The sequence below is a fragment of the Haplochromis burtoni genome, unplaced genomic scaffold (genome assembly GCF_018398535.1).
Source record: "Haplochromis burtoni strain Fernald_Lab_line unplaced genomic scaffold, NCSU_Asbu1 Contig_236, whole genome shotgun sequence".
Taxonomy (NCBI): Eukaryota; Metazoa; Chordata; class Actinopteri; order Cichliformes; family Cichlidae; genus Haplochromis; species Haplochromis burtoni.
In genome coordinates, this window is record NW_024582597.1 from 680,453 (window position 1) to 701,361 (window position 20,909).

A 20,909-nucleotide genomic window follows, 5' to 3' on the forward strand; every position below is an offset into this window, starting at 1 on the left:
TTTTCATTATGAATGAAAAATGATTATTATTTTCTAAAATGCATCTTTTTATCTACAAAGTGCCAGTAAAACGCTGGAAAGTGTTCTTTATGCTCACAGTGACATCTTCAGATGTCTACCAATAATGCATACCCAAAAAATCAAACAAACTTTAATATTATATGAAACTATTTCAGATGGACTTTCTAATCATTTCAATTATATCTTCTATTAGGCCTTTTAGTTAAATTACAACAAATATAGCATTAGTAGTGTCTAACATCACAACTGCTATTGATAAAAGCATCCAGGTGATTTTTTGTTTTTCCTAGGGAGAGAATATCGATCATTCTCCCTACTGAGCTTCTTGTTGTTTGCAGTGGTGATGGACAGGCTGACAGCTACCCAAAGCAATGGACAGTACACGAGAGCGGTAGAGAAAAGTGTAGACAGAGTGGAATGGGCGGAGATGAATGTAACGGGTGACTTGTGACAGAAGGATAGCAGTAAAAGGGAAAGAGAAAGCGAGACCTGCTATAATGTATGGTTTGGAGACGATGGCACAAAAAAAGGCAGGAGGTGGAGCTGGAGGTGTTAAGGTGTTTATTGGGAGTGACCAGAATGGACATGGATTAGTAATTCAATTTATCAGATGGACAGCTTAGGTTGGCCAAACCTAAATATGGAGCTGGCAGGCAGGAGGAAACGAGGAAGACCACAGAGAAGATTGATGGATGTAGTGAAAAAGAACACACAGAGGGCTGATGTAACAGAGGAGGATGCAAGGGGTAGGGTGAGATGGAGGCAGATGATCCACTGTGGCGACCCCTAAAGGGAACAGCCAACAGAAGAAGAACAAGAAGAACTACCTAGTCTCACTCTGTATTTTTTCGCTGGTTTTGCCTGCCCCACCTGCAGTGGCTCTATGCCCCACCAGTGGGGCCCATGCCACAGTTTGAGAACCAATGATTTAAAGAGCTAGGTCTCAGATATTTCTGCCTGCAGCTAAAAAAGATGGGAATGAAATAGTGATGATCCGTTCTTTAAAAAAAAAAAATCCACTTGAAAAATTCAACAGCAGCAACATTTCTTTAAAGCTGAACACAGCATCCTGTATCTTTAAAACAACTATCTGCATTGTGTTTGCTCCATTGAGGAATTCAGCAAATCCAGTGTACTCCAGTTTACTATATCGCATGTGCAGGAAATGTAGTGATTTATGGCACATGCAGCTAATTAGGTTACATGCAAATGATCCAAACGGCACAGTAACTCCACTCCACTCGTCACCGAATCCCTGCGCTCTCTCCCACACTTTGTGACACATGTTGGTAGGGTACATGAAGAGGGGCGTCTCACTGATGTGACATCTCACTGAAGCTTTGTCGAGAATATTGCGCTCATGTACGAAAACGCACGCACGCGCTCACATAGTTGCACACACCAGTGCATTGTGATGTATAAATGATCAAGAGCAGAGAGAACAGCAGGACATCATCTTTCCCCTGCTCTCTCGTCCACCCAGCATCCCTCTTTTTTCCTCCCCCCACTCATCTCTTGTTCCCCCCTCTCTCTCTCTCTCTCTCTGTCTGTCTGTCTCACCCACCCACCTAACTCTACTCTTAAATATGTAATGAAAAATGACGAGTGTTGACACATGGGTACTGTGTGTGCTCCCTCTGCATGTTGCCCCTCCTTCCCTCCCTCGTTTGCCTCTGCCTCAACGAATGCTCGGATTTGGGTCACAAAGCTGCATCAAAATAAACTGGGGTTGCGTGTTTTCCTTCCTCTCAGTATAACATTTTTTTTTTTTTTTGTGAAGAGAAATTGGCCTCAAATGTATTTTGAGTTATCCTTGTGCTCAGTCATTTAAAACCATGCTGTATATAGTGCCGTATAGAGTGTATACAGGGGGGAAATGTCTGAGCTGTAATCAAGGGGGGAGAAAATGTTTATTATTTAGATGAAAAAAAAAAGTCTTCCTAGAAATTACACCCCTCTGTAATCCACTCTATATGACCCAATTTAAACACAGCTTTTTTGGATATGTGTGAGCGTGCACATATTTATCCGCCAAGGCAGAAGATGCTCAAATATTTTGAGGCGTTTGTATGCGCAGAAAGCCGTCTGAAGATCTGTGAAGTTGGCGTTCTGCGCGTAAAATATTAATAACCATTCAGATTGTCATTTGTGCATTTGTAAAATGTTTTACATGTGTTCAGATTGCTTGAGGATGAATCAAATGCAGGCGTAGCTGCTGCTGTAAACAACATCAACTGGCTGCTCAATTCGCACAGGCAGCGTCGTGCGCCGCGTTCGCTACTTAATACACCGTAGACAAGAGTTTTATTTTTATTTCGACTTGATTTTGTCCCAGTTCTTTGCCGCCTCTGGCAATATTGGTGATAGTGTGTTCTTGTCTCTCTGCCTGTGAGTGTGTATATGTGTGCCTAGAGAAACAAGGAGTATGTGTCATGTGGTACCTCTTATGCAGAGGAGGTTGGAGGGGGGGGGGGGGACTCAAGCCCCGGGTGCTCGTTTTGCTTCTCATCTTGGTGCTGTAAACAAGTTTACGGTGTAGGATGGTAATTACGTGCAGACATTTTACATTAGGCTCTAATGGCTGTGGGTCATGACTAATTCACCAGGTCGCAGAGGGGTTTACCCTGTTCAGCTGTCGCACACAGGTTTAAGTGTCGGAGTGCAACTGTGGAAGAGGTTTAAGTGATGCTGCTTTCACTTAGTTCCAAATTAGCTCAAAACATGGACTGTCTTTTGTATTTTTTATCACTTTGATGCCTGCTATTAGAAGGAGCAGTTCCACGTTTTCTGGAATAAGGAGACCGATGCTACATGTATATCAGTGTTTGCTCATCACCTCAGATATTTCAGTTTATATGCAAAAGAATATGCCAACAACATATATGAGGTAGCTACATGTCAGCAAGTCAACTTTAGTTACATTGTCCTAAATCACAGTTATGTCTTCTCCAAAGAACTGAAAGATATGATTCTGTAGGTAAGAGAAGGCGGAAAGTGCAGCGAAATCCAACATAAAGAAAAAGAATGACAAAGGAAAAGTACACAAGTAGTAACAAAAAATGTACTGGGAGCTTTAACACTTATAAGATCGAGCGTTATAAATGTTATTTTCCTCTATATTTCAGCACAAAGTTTTCTGTTAAAAACTGCTGCTATTAACCACATATTTCTAAATAAAATATCTAATGGGCCACTTCATCCAAGTCATTATGCAAAATTATATCAACTAATTATCAAAGGTGTAAATGGGCAATGATTGATTTTTTTTTACTAATCTATACACAACTAAAAATACTGGAGATGCATGTTTTCTACAACTGGATTTTCCCATTTTTCTCATTTTGTGCGGTGAAACAAACAAATCCTGATCACAACTAATTTATCGACTCATAAATTGTGTCATGTGAAAAAGAAATTCTAAGATTTTATGTATCAAGACATAATAATAATTTATCTAGATTTATCTGGATTTTATACTAGGTTTAAAATATGGTTCCACCTCAGACGAACACATAACTTAAAACACTGCGTTGATATTTGTTTACAATTCCACACAACCGATACCTGTTCAGTTGTACCATCATGAATTTTAACATTTAACATGCTACCTGAGGCCTGTACAGTCTGAGCATGACCTCGGGGTGTGTTTCCGGGGACGCCCACTCCTGGGAAGTTTGGCAGCTGTCTTGAATGTTTTCCACTTGTGAAAATTCTTTTTTACTGTAGAATTATGGAAATTCTACAGTTAAATTGTTCAGAAAAGTCCTTATAACCCTGCCCAGACTGATGGGCGGCAACAGTTTCTCTAAGATCGCTGCTGATGTCTCTGTTTCTTGGCATTTTATTAACCAACACAGCAAACTTCCAAAACATCTGCTTTTATAAAGGTGCTCAGACCTCCTTACGATCAGTTAATCAGAGGTATTTGATTCACCCTCCTAGTTTCTATGCGCGCAGTAACGGTATACTATAATATGTCATTTATCATTGTTCACCCAGACGCATAAAATCTTAGAATCAAAAGAGGATGTACTTTCCTTTTTACGTGACTGTGACTATTTAAAACACCGGACGGACACGAGGACTACAAAACTGATGACACACAACAAATAAACGGCGGCCTCTGCCATCAGTAAATGGCAGTCAACAAGGCGAATATCAGCCAATGCTGATGTTCTGTTGATAAGTCGGTGCAGTAAATACCTGACTGCGCACCACAACACAGCATCAATACCGCAATAAAACTAAGCTAATTACTGTCAGCAGCTCAGTACAGTCCTATTAATGGCTTTGTAAAGTGTGCACTTTGTGTCTCATGTATCTGGTTTTTATCTTTGATTTTTATGCCCTTTTTTATCACCATATTCTGCATTCCATTACAATAAACTACAATTTACTGCCGTGATGAGCCACATTTGCTGTTTTTTGCAAACACAATTATCGACACTCAGGGGTCCAATTTAAAAAATTAAAAAAAAACAGCTTTTGTGCTGGAAAGTTAACTGAGTTTTGACTAACATGTGCAGATTATAATTGTCTGTAAGCAGCTTAGAATGGCTATGAAAGCATTTGTAGACCAGTAAACAGAACTGTTATCTCTAAATTTGTCTTCCAGTATTAACATCAATTTTTTTATGGAAGTCGAGAATTTGCACTGATAAAATTAGTCAGGTTTAATTGTGCATTTCCTTACTGTGGATGATTTTATCTTGCATCAGATTTTCAAGTAAGCTAGCAAACAAAGAGACTCACTCAACAGTTCAAAAAAAGTAGAATAATTGGAAGGAAACTGTTTCCAAATATCAATATACCTGACAGCTCTTTTGTTATTCTCTTTGCAGCATGATGAAAGGGCAATCCTCTAAATCGCTTTCTAGCTGTTGTTTCAGTGTCGCACATCTGTCACAGTTCGGGGCTGAAAATGGATCAGATCCACGTCTGCTTTGGACTCCAGCCAACGTCACAACAGTATCAATAATAAAAGGAAGTTTTTCTGTTGCAGTCAATAGGAAGAGTAACACAACACATGCATGCGACGCACACACCTGGTCCTCGGTGTGGACCTTGGCTCTCGGTGGACTTTTTTGCTGACAGGAGCGCTTCCTCCCAGACGTTTCAAATCAGCATTTGGCTTTGCAATTAGCATATGTAAGTGCATTAGCATAGCGGCCAGCAGTATGCAGACACTCTGCAAAGCCGTTTGATAATTGAAGTCTGTGTGATGCCACGGTGCTCTGTGCGTTAGGGTTAGTGTGTGTGTATGTGTGTGTGTGTGTGTGTGTGTGTGCGTGTGTGTGTGTGTGTGACAGATGGTTTGGAGGAGACATGAGTCTCTACTGAGCGATACTGGAAGCTACAGAGCAGAAGAAAGAGCTGCAGAGCTGGTCGGGGACTAGTTACATGTGTGCTGTTTTGACTGCCTCTTAAACAGCCTCTTTTACTGCACCAGTATTGGGACAGTTTAGCTTTATTATACCATTCCTGCAACCGAAGATGCATTGTGAAGCTGCTTACTGTAAAGTTTTCAAAACTACTTAAATTTAAATAATATCCTGCTGTCAGCAAAATTATCGAGCATTTTGATTGCTGTTTGACGAAAAATCTAAAGAAATTATTCTCCCAGCCCCACTTTTGAAAGAAGTTATTGCTAATTTACCTTCAATACTTGATTTACTGTATGTGTGTGTGTGTGTAGATAACAAAGACTGTGGGTGTGCACATTTCTATTTGAAATCTTTCTCTTGCTTCCTGTGTCCTGTTGCGCCATCCTTACTCCTCACTTGTGTGTGTGTATGTGTACAAAACCACAAACTTTGCAAAGTCGCATTAAATGTACTCATTAGCATAAATAAATAAATATGGTTAATGACATGTATGGCTTTTACACTTCCAATTAATAACCATATTGACTGCAAATTCTTTACTCATTATAAATGTATCCTAAGACACGAGTTGTACATCCACCCTCTGGAACTAGATCTAGACTGTTGTGGATTATACATTTTTGATCCAACTTTTTTCCCCTTACATTTTTAATCAGAATCTTATAAAATGGAGATATGATCCCAGTATTAATATGACAAACCTAAGCCATGTTTAGGCATGCCAGGATGGGATTCTCCTTCGGCTGTAGACTAGTACTACACATCGTGCTCTTAGAACCATGATGGAGGTGACAGTTGTCATCTCTGCAGACACTGACAGTTCTTTGTGACGTTCTCAAACCCAGTTCAGCGCACATCTGCAGCCGTGACCTCATTTATTCTCTGAGTTTTACACATCGTCTTCAGCCGAGGCTGCCTCGCAGCCATCAGGATCAAAGAGCGATTGGTAGTAGTGAGTCAGTCATCCTTTACTGAGCTCTGGAGGTGTGTGCGGCACAGAGAGAGAGAAAAAAAGAACGCACGAGTGGTGGGAGGCTTGCTTTAACTCATCTTTCTGCTTTGGTGCTTTCACACCTTTCATCTCGTACCTCTTTTTTACCTCTTTTTTCCCCTTTCCACCTCCTCCTTCACCATCCAGCCCTATTTCCATTCCTCTCTTCTCCACTCCCACTTTCATTTTGACTTTCTGGCCAATAACTCTCCTCTCTTGAGATCTTACCTCTCTATCCTCTTCCTTAACTTTTCCCTCTAAAATGCCCTCCGACGTCTATGAAATCTGTGTGTCATTCAGTTAAAAGCAACAATCCTCATCATTTTCCTTTTTACAAGATAAATGGATAGATTGAGTCATCTTTTACCACTTACCTGCATCTGGGTTGCAGGGCCAAAGTCTAATCATGCCCAAACCCCCTGTATGTCCTAGTTCTATCCTGGGGTCTCCTCTAAGTTCGACATGTTTGAAACACCTGAGCTTTCGATGTGGAGTAGTTGTTAAGTTCCTACCAAATGACTGAGCTTCGAACCAAGAAGCCCTTTGGAGGAAACTCATTTCTGCTGCTTGAATCCACAATCTTATTATTTTTTTGGTCACTACCCAGATATTTTGGCCACGCCCAACTCTGTCTTCACCACTACTGACAAGTTAAACATCCTCATTATTATAGATACTGCATTAAATAGTGACCTGCTTATTCCTAACTTGTGATTAAAATTTAGGGCAGAACTCATGATTTAACAGCGGAGAACCATGTCCTTAGACTTGGAGGTGCTAATTCTGGGGACTGGGTTCCAGTTAAAGTCAGTTGCATCTGCTTCTGGCTCACTTAAACTAGCTTTAGAAACTCGCAGTGTTGGAGGAAAGCCAAGTTCAGATGTTAGTTGTCTCTGTTTGTCATACAGTTTAACAGATGTGTAATTTAAAACTAGTGCTGTGATTACAGCTTACAAAGGTTACCAAAAGTCACCTGCCAAACTCAAAAACACCCACTGTGGGTCAGTGGCTTTACTGACATTTTCAATGAGTGACTGTAGAACTGAGACACCCGAAACACTTAAGTTACATCAGAAAATGTCATCTTTTCCTCTATAAAAAAACAACACATGCAACTGTTAAAAATGCAGCTGAGTGTTAATGAAATGACACCGCAGGAAGAAAAATGTAGCCAAGTTATCCTCAGACTGGCTGTAAAAGTCTAAATATATGTGGTGTGATCGTGACAGTACTGTAGGTTTTGTTAATGTGAGACTCTATTTGGCACTTCATGTAGTTTTTTCATCAGTAATAAAACACTTGTAACTAGTTGAGACTGACACATGAATTAGTTCTGGCGCCAGAACAACAGGCTTTCATTTTTGAAGTAAATGGAGAGCAGTCACTTTTGGGCCATTCAGAATTTCTGACTCTGAAATGTAATTCCAAAGTGACAGACAGCGAATAAAGCAGGGAGCCTGAATTTGAAATGGAACAGAAGGCCGTAGAATCCGAGATAATGGGAACAGGGTGAGGAAAAAAATCATGAATGAAATTCAAACACAATGAGAAAGCAATGCATTTTAAAACGTGTGCAGATGCATTTACATGTGGTGAGTTAGAGCTTTTAGGTAGTTTCTACAAGTGTTGATTTAGTCTCCATGTGTCTCTACTTGTGTGTGTGTGTGTGTGTGTGTGTGTGTGTTAGTAGGTCTGCATGAATAAAGGCTGTTTGGAGATCAGCAGCAGTTCTGATGCTCTGACAATGAAGATAGGATTCCTGTTTGAAATAATCTACCAGCTGTTCTACCCTCCCACACACACACACACACACACACACACACACACACACACACACACACACACGTCTACACCAACACACACGCACAGCTTCTTACAAAGTGGATCATCAAAGAATCAAAGGCAGTCAATGTTTGAATTAGCCCTCTGTTCTTCATTCAGCCTGTGCCTCTTTGTAGTGTTTCTGATAGTGGAGCATCACAGCCTATATTGCGTGCAGCTGTGATGAGTTACGCTCTCGATGTGAATCATTCTATGTTGCATGTTTTGTTTTGGGGGTTTTTTGTGAGGTGGATGTCTCCTGGTGTGGAAGAAAAAGTGAGTGAAAGAGTGAGAGATGGAGACGGCTCAGGGAAGTGAAAGCAAGATTAAAGAGCAGAAGCAAAGAGCTGAATGAAAGACACTGGGAGAAGGAAAAGGTAGAGGGAAATGGGGTAGGGTGGGTTCACGCGTCTGTGTGTGTGTGTGGTACGCAAGTATGCAGCCACAAGAAAGGTTTCCTGCGTTATAATGTTGCAGAATGCTAATCCGCTGAAATGAAAAGTACACACATACATCACCTAACGGGAAGGCGGTGACTGAAGCGAAAGAACATTGTCTCTGTTTTTGACTCTGTATGTTTTGTGTATTAACGCTGCTGTTGTGTCTTTGCCTTCCCTATCCTCACCATCATTTTCACTTTGCTTTTTTGTTGGTTTTCATCTTCTCCCATAATATAACTTTCCCATCCCACCACTCTTATGTGTCTTTTTATGTTCCACACTCTTCCTTTAACACATTTATTCTTATTCCTTATGTTATGTTTCCTTTACAACCATCACCTTTATTTTCTTTCTTTCTATTTTTTAACCACCATCTCTTCAACAACCCCTCTTGCCCTCCTTCTGCCTCCTTCTGCTTCCGGGGACACAGAGAAAGGTAACTGCTCTTTGTGCCGTGCTCACGTGCGATCTTGCTCTTCAGCTGTTTTCTGTAATCGTTGTGTCAGGGCTCCCGCCCTTGTGTGCGATCACATTTGTCACTTCAGGCTTCAAATCAGTGGCTTTGCTTCGCCTAGAGTCACTGTTGCTCTTTACAAGAGTGCAGGACCGACTACTGAAAGTCTAAATCACTGGTGTCAAATCGTCAGCGAGCCAGACTGGCCACGGGCTGTTTCCTATTAAGAGTTGCATGCTGTTTTATAGCATTGTGATCCCTGAGAGAGGATACAGAAGTCATAAAAGAACCATTTGTAGTATGCGAAGCAAGGCCACTCATGCTGCTTTGGTGACGCACTGCTCAGATGTCCCAGAATGAAGTGTACTGGACACCAAACACACACACACACTCAGTCACACATCATATTGCACTTTCCTTTGTGGCCACAATCAGAGAGCATTATCGACTTACAGTGTGTGAGCACACAATTAAGCAGAAGAGACGGGCCAGATAATGGACTCATAAACACAAAGAGCCTGCTGTGATAAATGGCAGTGTTTGGCGTATTTCTGTTTGTGCCTGTGGTTATTCTGAAGTGTTCAATGTATGTGTGTGCGTCTGGTGACACTCCCATCTGTTTTGGCTTCACTCTGTATTCACCGATTACTCATTTGTTTCTGTTCTAGCTGGAAACACATCCTCCTACCTTTTGTTCCTCCGCTTGTCTCACCTGTTAATGGGGAAGAGATGTGTCTTTCATCTTGTCTGTGCGCGTATGTGTGTATGTAGCATTTCCCACATGTGGCTGGTTTTCATCTGCCACCCACACTGAATAAAGTTTCTTTCTTAGCCGAGTTTCCTCCCTCAATATCACCCTCATACTCCTCATTTTACGCTGCAGTGTGACACCACTGAGAAGCTCTTGCCATGAAGTTTCTTCAAGGACATGCACGCACGCACACACACACACACGTCTGCCTAAATATTTGCATAAGCCCAAGTGTTTGTCATTTTATCCAATATTGGCAACTGCCACTTCCAGTTCAGGAATGAATATGAACCATAGACTGTATATAAAAGATGGACATATTCACAGCAAGCTATTTGCTTGTCACCATCTTGGTTGTTAGACATAAGCAGGGTGGGGATATGACCAGCAAAGCTGTGGACACTGCATGTGCATTTGGTAGCAACTAGTCAATCGCAAGGTAGCCACACTGCAATGGTTTAGCATCAATTTAACACTTAGTTGAGTAATAATTTACAGAAATCATATTATACTATACTAAATTAGACTTGAATGACATCATAAATTCATCAAAAGCATGTTTACTGAGGTAATACATTAAGAAAAATGAGTCGTAATCTGCAAAAGAATGCAGATTTAAAACACTTCCTGTAATAGCTTCACTTTTCAGACCCCATAATACATGCCCATCTTTTATATACAGTTTTTGCTATGAAGAGACTGGTCCTAACGTGAATGCCTGCACAGCTCGAGGCAACATGTAAATGACACAAATAATGAAGCTGCAGTTTGTGACTCAGCTAATTAGACACAGCCCCAAAAGAAGTTCTTAGAGAAGAGGTAAATACATCATGATGCAAAATGGGCATAATAATGTTGCTGTCATTTGTGGATTTTAGTTCTTGTGCGTGTTCTCTTTTCTAGCCCCTTTTTACATCGCTGAACAGAAGATAAAGCAAACAGGTGCAGGGAGAGGGCTGGACAGGTCCAAGGACAAGCATCACCTCCTAACAACACAGAAGAGGGAAAAGATGTAAAACCCAGTTCAGTAAAACGCTGTTGTTACAAAGGAGAGAAAAAAATTGGTTGAAACACTGTGTTAGATGTCGCAAGTAATCCAAATATATTCACACTGTAGATGAGGATAAAATTGAACCCAAGAAACAACAAAACAAAAACGGCTAAAGGAACAGTAATATACAAATTAGCGATCATGAATCCATATTGTCCCTGAGCTAAGTGGCTGCAGGGGGATGTATGAAGCCCTTAAAGAGTGTTTGATCACAATATTCAACAATTTTCAAACATGGATCTCCAAGGAATAATACCAGGCGCCTTTGAGCAGAAAAATATCATCTATTTGATAAAAATCCATCTTGCAGGAGCTATTAAGTGCATTAAACCTAAGTGGATAAAACCTTACTCTCCTGCATACAAATATCTGGAATTAAGACACGTTAGACTGAAATATCACTGCAGCAAAAATGTAAATAAACAAAAAGATGGAATCATGTGAAATTAATTCAGTGATTCAGCATCCCACGGCTTATTTCTTTTCCCTAATGGCTTTGTTGCTCACCTCAAGATATGTGCCTCAATTTTCTGGATGCTCCTTCCTTTTTCATTTCATTATCTTGTCCCACTTTTTTTTAAGTTGTCCTTTGTCTTCTAATCATAAATGTTAGAGAGCGTCTGTAAAAAAGCTTAAAAGATTTTTAAATACTGTCCCTTTAACAAGAGTTTGGTTCAACTGCTTTTAGGGTGCCTTGAGATAAACTTTGAGTGTCACATCTGCATGTGTCTTCTGTCTGTGCTTCAGGGATTTTGCCTATGTGGCCAGAGACAAAAACACACGGGTGCTGAAGTGCCACGTGTTCCGATGTGATACCCCTGCCGCAGCCATCGCCACAAGTCTCCACGAAATCTGTTCCAAGGTTTGTATCATAACCTCTCCTGCCTCCTTATCTCCTGCTCTGAAACAAGCTAGGAAGTTTTAATCAGCTCAGATGTTATAAAGGGGATGGGGGGAGGGGGGTTATTATAACAACCCTGTATCTTAGATGATATTCGCACATGCATGTTCCAGTGCCCTGATAAGATTTCTGATTTCTCTTCCCGAGAAGTAGGGCTGTGAGGAGAGATAGCAGAAAGCCTTTACGGCAAGATGATAAGATTGCAGTTGCAGAGTATGTGCAGTGCTAGTTTTCAATATATGTCCCTAAAGTGTGGGATGGGAATGAACATATTTTTATGGACATTTTGATAAATACCTCAGCTATACCTAATCAAAACCCAACATAAGTTCTGCTCTTAGCCTACTCCATGGATGCTAATGTTTACATGTACAAACGCAGAAACTTAACTCATCCTCTAGAACGTGCGCTGCATGCAACCACAGTGGCCAAGGTTTGACCTGCTTGCTTGCTGCTTGTCACTATGTCAGTAAAACAAAGTAAAAAGGCCAAAAAATAAATATTAAAAAAGAACAACCTGCTGATAACTGTCATAGTCATAACTACATAAACATCCATCATCACAGAATACAGTTCTGAAACATTATAGAGCTCTAAATTCTCTTTTTATATCATACTTTTAGCTCGGAGGGTAAATAAGTGACTCCTCATGGACGTCCGCATACCTTTCAGCTGCCAGCATAGCTGTTTCACTAACAGGGCACCAAGTGCAAGTGTGTCCCAAGCCAACTAGAAAGAAGTATAATAAGAACAACTGCGCATCTGTGATGTCCAAAGGTGTCCATGTGCTCATCCACAAGGGAGTGTATGGTTGGAGAGTAGTGTGTTACCTTGCAATGTGTACTGCAGTGTAATGCATAAAGAGCAAATATTATTTTCAACACTAACACAGCACTTTTCCTAGTCAGTGACATAGTTCACTTGTTTAGAGACTTTAGATTTCACACTGACTCATAATGCTTTATGTACAAAGAGAAATCAGTGTGTCCTCAGGCCAGCGCTGACCTTGTGAAGAATGACTGTACCCGGAACAACAGATCTACTCCCTTTGAGGCACATCGACCCATTTAGAGAGAAGATTTAATTTCTTCTTATCTCGAACCCCAAACCGAAGGAAGAGTTTGCATCAGTGCATCTGGATGTGACCATGACTCTTCACACCTTTACGCCACCTATTTTAAACACAGTGGTAGTTTTCTCTTTACTGCAGGGGAAAAACTTGGTGACCTGAGCCTTGCAGCTGCGCAGCACGCTGAATGGCCCTCCTTTGTGTGTGTGTGTGAGGGTGGGAGTGAGTGTGCCTTCTTGCATGTTCCCCTGTGAGCAGAGTTGCAGACTCACCACAGACTTTGATTAATGACACCTCCAATTAATCAAGTATCTGTAGCAGGAAAAGAGTGCAGCAGCTCGAGTGCAGGGACCATGCAAAATATTCAACACTCTTTAAAGAGTGTGTCCACTGCAGCACAAGAGAAAGCAAGAAAATAGAGAGAAAAGACCATTCTTTAAGTGCAGAACTGAAGTATAATTGGGAAAGAAGTAACAGGTGATGTCACTGAGAAGACCAAAACAGCTGCTACATATAACTGATGTAAAATACTGATTTCTCCATTATGTTTTAACTTCTTTTTTTTTTCCAAAATCAGTATGCTGCACTATTATTTGAAGTGACGTCTTTCATTGCAATCAAATGAGCACTGCAGTCTACTTGGATTCAGTCCCACACACCCTGGCTTACCTAAATATTCAGAATAGTGCACCAACTATAAGGCTGAAAATAGTCCTTTGCAAATAGCATTCTTACTCCTTTTGCTAAAAAATTTGGCTGCTTCATTGTTTTATGAGATTTTTTTTTACCTTTTGAAGGACATGAAACTGCATATTTGTAGCCTGTTTTTAAGGAGTGCATTGTCAGCACAGACTGTATATAAAAGAAGGACGTTGCAAAGGTGAAGCTAATGCATTTTTAAAATCTTTCAAATAGTCAAAGTTTTACTTGCTTTATGAGCTTAGTGAAACTATTCTCATTTAATTTGTGGTCTCAGCTGGTGGTTTCAAATTTATTTGTCACAGCATGATGTTCATTTTATGGTTTATGATCACATTTAGAATAAAAAAGAAATATGATTTAGGGAGTGGTTACCTTCTGATTGACTGTTAGCTACAATATGAGTAAGAAATGCTTCTTATCTTTTTCCATTGAGATCATCCCTTTGCTTTTGATGTTAACAAGTCTTCACAAACTGATCGGCAAAAACATGATGGTTACAGCCATCTTTATTATACAGTCTTTAGTAGAAACACTCATTTACTGCTAGTACTAACTAATACCCAGTCTGTTACTGGTGTGTTTTAGCTGTAAATCTTTGATAAAAATAGATTTGTCAGATGATCTAGTCTTATTAATATTTATCACTCCTGTCCCTGTTTTAAAACCAAACCTTTTTCATCACTTTCCTGCATTTTTTATTTATTTATTTTTGCAGTCCTCTTGTGTTCCCTTTTTTCAAATTCCTCTTTTTTCCTTTGCACTCTGTTCCTCTCACCCTGTTTTCACCCAAACACTCTTCAATTTTTCTCTCCTCGTTAGATCATGGCTGAGAGGAAAAGTGCCAAGGCTGCAGCTGGCAGCTCCTCCCAGAACGGCTCCGACGTACCCATGCAAGGTACATGCATGCACAGTCATGTGTTTATCACTTCAGAGGACATTAGAAAAAAGAATTAGGGTAACTATAACCATAATGCCAAGAACTTCAACATAAGCATTACATGATAAGGATTTTTTTATCCTTAGAAGAGAGAAAAAAAAGTAACTTTATGTAACTCTCTAAGGAGATTTATGTGCATTTGGAATTGTAAGCTTATCATTTCTCTTATAGCATTTATCCAAATCTGAAACCACGTATATGCTTCTTAAAAAATGGCCTCACTGCCTGAGAATCAGCTGTGAACATTTGTTAAAAGAAAAGACAGCAGTGTTAGGTTCACTTACATTCACATAACGCTGACACCAGAATAACTCCTCGCCATAAACTCCTCACTCAACAGAGCTTTATCCTCACAATAATTCTATTCACTGTTTTCCATTTCACTAATTCCCACTGCTTGTTCATTTTAGTCCCAAATAATTATAGGAAGACAGCAGAAAAAGCCACGACACAATTCATCCTTTGCTATAACTTCAGCTGCCATGCGTATCTGCTGAGCATGAGGGTTGGGGGGGATGCTCTGACATCAGAATATAAAAGAACTATATCGGCTCTTCACTCGCAGAGGCAGTCGACCTCATTAAAACCCAATTAGTGTTTCTTTGAGGCGAGGCCTGGTACTCCACAGCTCCCATCCCAAACCCAGGATCAAAGAACTTCATGGTGGAAGATCCCTCACATCTTTTGTAGCTGTAACTTGCGTGAAGTCATAGATTGAACTCATACACTTTTCATTAAAAATGTTGGTACAGTGTAAGGTGTTGCCCTTGAAATGGATAGAACGGCCTGTTAGCTTGAAAACTTGGCTGGGTTTTTATTTTTCCTTCTGTGTGTGGAACAGTTTTCGCCTGGATTAGATCTCTTTTTTGGGTAGCTGGTAGCGCATAATCCTGTGTTGGGACACAATTGAGGAGATTAGCACCAAATGATTTGGGATGAGCACCAGCACTAGGATAATCGCATCGGTGTTGTCATCGGATCAGGCCTGTCTGAGCTCTGCTTTAAAACAGAATTAATGTAAGAAAACTCTTTCACAATTCATTGTTCGTGTAAGTACAGTTCGGAAAGCTTTAGCGCCCTGAAAAGGTGAGACAACGTAAGCGCATGTAAATCTATATGCTCAGATTTCTGAATTACTACCTTCCCATGTTATCTGATTCCTATTGCAATTAAGTTGCTTGTGTCCATGATGTCACTGTTGGCTTTGGCTTCAGGTGCAAGAGCGCTCAACTCTGAACACATCGATTTGGCTTAGTGTGGTCACATGTAACCAAAGGCCATTAAAACACTATTTTTTTTATTGTTACTATACTGTGCAAAACGTCAGAGTCAGCACTCATTTCTTTATGTTGCTTCGAAGTAGCCAGTAGTGGCTTTTTTGTAGTTTTTTTAAAGCAGCAGTAGATCTCCAGGTTTTTGTGAAGGTTTTCTTTGAACATTGACTGCTTTTTCCCTCATTTTCAGAGGAATGTTTTTGTTTATTGAATCATTCAAGTATAAACTATAAACATAAAATACAACAAACTCCATGGGTGAACCAGTGTTGCTTCTACATATAAAGAACCAATTTTAAATGATATCTTTAGGCACTTTGTTTCTAGCAGCCTGTCACAAAAGTTCCTATTTCAGGGTGATCGTGGCTCAAGAGTTGGGTGTTTGTCTTGTAATCGGAAGGTTGCCGGTTCAAGCCCCGGATCAGACAGTCTCGGTCGTTGTGTCCTTGGGCAAGACACTTCACCTACCGCCTACTGGTGATGGCCAGAGGGGCCGATGGCGCGATATGGCAGCCTCGCCTCTGTCAGTCTGCTCCAGGGCAGCTGTGGCTACAACTGTAGCTTGCCTTCACCAGTGTGTGAATGAATAGTGGTATTGTAAAGCGCTTTGAGGGGTCCCGAAAAAGCGCTATATAAATGCAATCCATTATTATTAATTCAGTATTATGTATATAGCGCAACAACGCCTCAAGGAGACCACTTTATATTGTATTTTAAATACCCTAAAATAATAGAGCGAAAACCCAAGTAATCAGACAACCACTTACGAACTAGCTAGCACGTGGTGACAGTGGGAAAGAAGAACTCGCTTTTAACAGGAAGAAACTTCCAGCAGAACTAGGCTCATGGAAGAGCAGCCTTCTGTTGCAAGCTATTGAGGGTGAGGGGAGGAAGACAGGACAAAATACATACTGTGGAAGAGAGCTAGAGATTAATAATAATTGATGAATAAATTCAGAGTGGTGTATAAACATGTAATAAGTGAAAAAAGGGGAATGAAGAAGAAAAACACTCAGTGGAAGACCCAACAGCCTAGCCCTATTGCGGCATAACTAAGGGAGGATTCAGTGTGTCTGTCTCCTGAATCCAAACTGGGAGTTGGTTCTACAGAAGAGGGGCATGAAAGCTGAAGGGTCTGCCTCCCATTCTACATTTAAATACTCTAGGAACCACGAGTAAGCCTGCAGGCTGAGAGTGAAGTGCTCTATTGGGGTGATATGCTGATGAGGTCTTTAAGAGAAGATGGGGCCTGATTATGCAAGAATTTTTATGTGAGAAGCAAATTAAATTCACACATCATTTCTTCCCATTTCTTGAGTTGAATCTGTGAAAAATGCCAAAAATAATATGGTTTGACAGGCATAAAATAGTACGTTTGCACCAACATGATTCCCAAAGAGCTATTAGCTGAAAACTTTGCATATCTTTGCATGATGTGCAGAATCTCCTTAATCATTAATAATTAAGAAACTGGACAAGTGGAGAACAAAAAAAGAAGTGACGTGTACGTGAAAATCATCTCATTAAGTGAAATATCTAGCAAAGACATGACACAGGACTGTGTAAAACACAATGCAGGCTATTTTATCCATTATTGTTGGAGCTCCTCTTGGAGATCTGATGCAATTCTGAACGTACGAGTAGTATCGTCAGATTATTGATCAGGCAATACTATGTGGAAAGTCTTTAACAATTGCATAATTTTTTAGCACGATAATGATAAAAGCACACTATCATTGCAGTAAAGGCATAACTGGAAAACACACAATGCAGCATTATCAGTCATGGAGTTGCTTCCCCAGATCATCAGTGTGGGAGCACCTTGATAGAGAACAGAACAAAAGGCAGCCAAAATCCTAAGAAGAGCTTTGAATGTCCTTTAAAAAGCCTGGATAACTATTTCTGAAGACTACTTACAGAAATTAGAAGGAATCTTCCCTAAGAGAATTCAGACTGTGTAGAAATATAAAGGTGCCCTTACCAAATATTGACTGTTAAGCCAGTTAGTATTGTACAGAGTCTGTTTTTGCCTGTTAAACTGTATTTTCATGTATGTTTTCAAATATTTTCCTTTTTCCTGGCAAAATATAAAGGAATGAGGGATGTCTCAATACTTTTGTACAGTACTGCACATTAAAGCCTCTGTGTGTACAAATTTAAACCCCGTACTGACAGTCAAAGAGTTTTCCATAACTTTTAAAGCTAATTACACACATTATTAGATAGATGATGCAAACATTTGTGCCAACTGAGATGCAGGTGATACAACATTGCGTACGACACTATTTTCTGCCTAAAGGCGATCATATAAGCAGGCAAAGCTGTGTTTTCATAGGGAAACCACTCCAGCTCGCTTAAGCTTACATGCTTCTGTGTTTTTTGTGCTCTAATCATGTGAACAGTGCCCCAGTATATTAAAATATTCAGCAGTGTTTGTTTATTTCTGCACTTTAAGCCAATTATCATGTGTGGACTACTCTTTTGAAAATTTGCTTTAGATGTTGTCACGTGATTAAATCTCTTGGGGGCAATCTGTGTGTGTGTGTGTGTGTGTGTGTGTGCGAATGTTAAAATTTGTGTTTTTGTGTTTCTCTCTGCAGAGTTTCCCATGCCAAAGACCGAGTTGGTGCAAAAGTTTCATGTGCACTATCTGGGGATGACGTCTGTGTCTCGACCTATAGGTAAACTCAAACACCCACTGGAAGACCTCATGTAGTAGATTCTTAGATCCTAAACTGCTGAGACTCTCCTGCGTTATGTCACCAGGTATGGACATCATAAATGGCGCCATAGACAGCCTCGTGTCCTCTACAGGCAAAGAGGACTGGACTCCTGTTATACTGAGCATCGCTGATACCACGTTGGCAGTCATCAAAGAAAAGGCAAGGGAATATTTGTTGTGAATGTACTTGTCAGGCAGAGAGCAAAGTCTAACTGTCCTCTTTCATGGCTGCGCAGGAGGAAGAAGAGGAGGTACTGGTGGAGTGTCGTGTCCGTTTTCTGTCCTTCATGGGCGTGGGACGGGATGTTCATTCATTTGCCTTCATTATGGACACTGGAAGCCAGCATTTCCAGTGTCACGTGTTCTGGTGTGAACCCAATGCAGGCAGTGTATCCGAGGCTGTCCAGGCAGCTTGTGTGGTAAGCACTAAAACTGAAGTGTAAAAGTGTATGTGTTGGATTTTATTGCAGCTAGTTTCACATTTTTTTCTTCTTTGTTTAGCACTTTTGACATTGGTTGGAATATTTCCAACACTTCCTCACAAAAACCTTTCCCTTCTCCTTCTCAGCTTCGGTACCAGAAGTGCCTGGTAGCACGGCCGCCCTCCCAGCGTGCTGGCTCTTCCTCCTCGCCGTCTGCAGACTCAGTGACCCGGCGGGTGACCACTAGCGTGAAACGCGGCGTCCAGTCTCTCATAGACACTCTGAAACCCAAGAAACAGCCATCAGAACTCCCCCAGCAATGACCGTCACCTCTGACCACTGCACCCCTCCCCAGCCTGGAAGCCACTCACACTTTCGCCACAATAGCACTTAATCAGTACCAGCCATGGTAACCAACGATGTACATACAGTATAACAAACATCAACACAGATTAAAGGAAAGAAAAACCATTCTTGCCTGACGATTTAAAAAAAAGAAAAGAAAAAGAAAAAGAAAATTCACCTGTTTTGTGTGAAAGAAGGGAAAAGCTGGCATCAACTGTTGAACTTTGACACTACTTTGTCCACGTGGAACATAATTCCTCCTGTATGTGGATTTCTGAGACAGATGGATTACTCGATCGCGCATCATACAGACAGGATACGGGATTACCAAGAAGATGAAAACAAAAATCACATTTCTATTTACAAACTAGTAACGGAAGCCCTCGCCAGTTTTTCTTTCCACTTCTGTCTCCTTCTGAACTCAACTGGATGAGCTGCTGTAGCCTCCCAGGACTGTGGTCACGGATATCTGACAGATGAATGAGAAAAGCACCAAGATCATGCAGCTGGCAGCTGCCCACCAAATGGCATAAAAATGTTTCAATCGTTTCGATGAATGAGAAACTTAAAAAAAAAAAAAGAAAAGGCAAAAACTTACCATCTCCTTTAACGACGAATGAAGTGATTGTAATAATCGAGCATATGTAAATGATTGTATGGGGGAAGAGACAATTTAGGGTATAAAGCTTGTGGATATTAGAGTGACATACAATTTTGGTGACTAAAATAATGAGACAGAAGCGGAGTTTGATTTTGCATGTTTTCTTGATGGGGTTTGTTTTATCTTGATGATTTGGGAAGACAAAAAAAAAGAAAAATAGATGCTATCGGCACAATTCATTTCCACTTGACCATAACTGGATTTACACACTGGCACAAAAAGAAAATAATAAAAATAATCCGGCCTTTTACCAAACATAATTAAAAGCTTGCTTTCTGCCTAATTTACAACACACAAATAAGGATTGTATTTTAATGAGTTTTAACAAATGGGTCCATCAGCAAAAGAAAGTTTTTAATGTGCTAAAAATCAGTTAAGATTGTATTTTTTTCCTGCATACATTATCGAAAAGGAATGTAACATTGCTTCTTTTCAACTTAAATTCCTCAGGAAACTTTACCACATATACCTAAAATGTACGAAGAAGCAAGAAACTCCGCTCGACTTGGCAGATGTGAAGCGTGTTCATGTTGCTGGACACCAAAAAAGATCAGATTTGTGCCATAAGCTGAGGAGAAATTCAGTAAATCCAGCCAGTGTCCTCCCACTCACAAACAAATATTCACACACAGATATGCACTCATAGCAGTAAAAAAAAAAAAAAATGAGAGAGAGAGAGAGAGTGTCAGCTGTCACTGCTGTCAAAAGTTTTTAACGGCGCTCCTTTGGCCCGGGGCCACCACCTGCACTCAGTGTGAACTCTGTGAATGCAGTCTGATCTAAATGAAAACCACACTAAACAAACTAGAGAGATGCTATAAATCATTTCATTTCTGCTCTTCACCCATCTCCACACCATGTAAATGTAAGCTGTTGTGACAATAAATGCATTACCAAAAGAAAAAAAATGTCCTTTTTAATTTTTCAGGTCAGTAGAAGCGCAGAAATATAGGCCTTCATCAT

The 20,909-nt window shown here is 40.4% G+C and overlaps 1 protein-coding gene across 3 annotated transcripts in view; it reads left to right on the plus strand.

The window, feature by feature from the left end:
* Positions 1 to 20,854, plus strand: part of LOC102289735 (amyloid-beta A4 precursor protein-binding family B member 2) — a 37,119-nt gene extending 16,265 nt beyond the window's left edge. For 2 of the 3 annotated variants that reach the window (XM_005937721.2, XM_005937722.2), the window contains exons 9-15: positions 9,088 to 9,093; positions 11,661 to 11,775; positions 14,405 to 14,480; positions 18,397 to 18,477; positions 18,563 to 18,678; positions 18,755 to 18,937; positions 19,087 to 20,854. In XM_005937721.2, the coding sequence (XP_005937783.1) occupies positions 9,088 to 9,093; positions 11,661 to 11,775; positions 14,405 to 14,480; positions 18,397 to 18,477; positions 18,563 to 18,678; positions 18,755 to 18,937; positions 19,087 to 19,263 (754 nt within the window). In that variant the 3' untranslated portion in view covers positions 19,264 to 20,854. The remainder of the gene's footprint in view (positions 1 to 9,087; positions 9,094 to 11,660; positions 11,776 to 14,404; positions 14,481 to 18,396; positions 18,478 to 18,562; positions 18,679 to 18,754; positions 18,938 to 19,086) is intronic. The other variant, XM_005937723.2, reaches the window with a different exon arrangement.
* Positions 20,855 to 20,909: the final 55 nt, after the last annotated feature.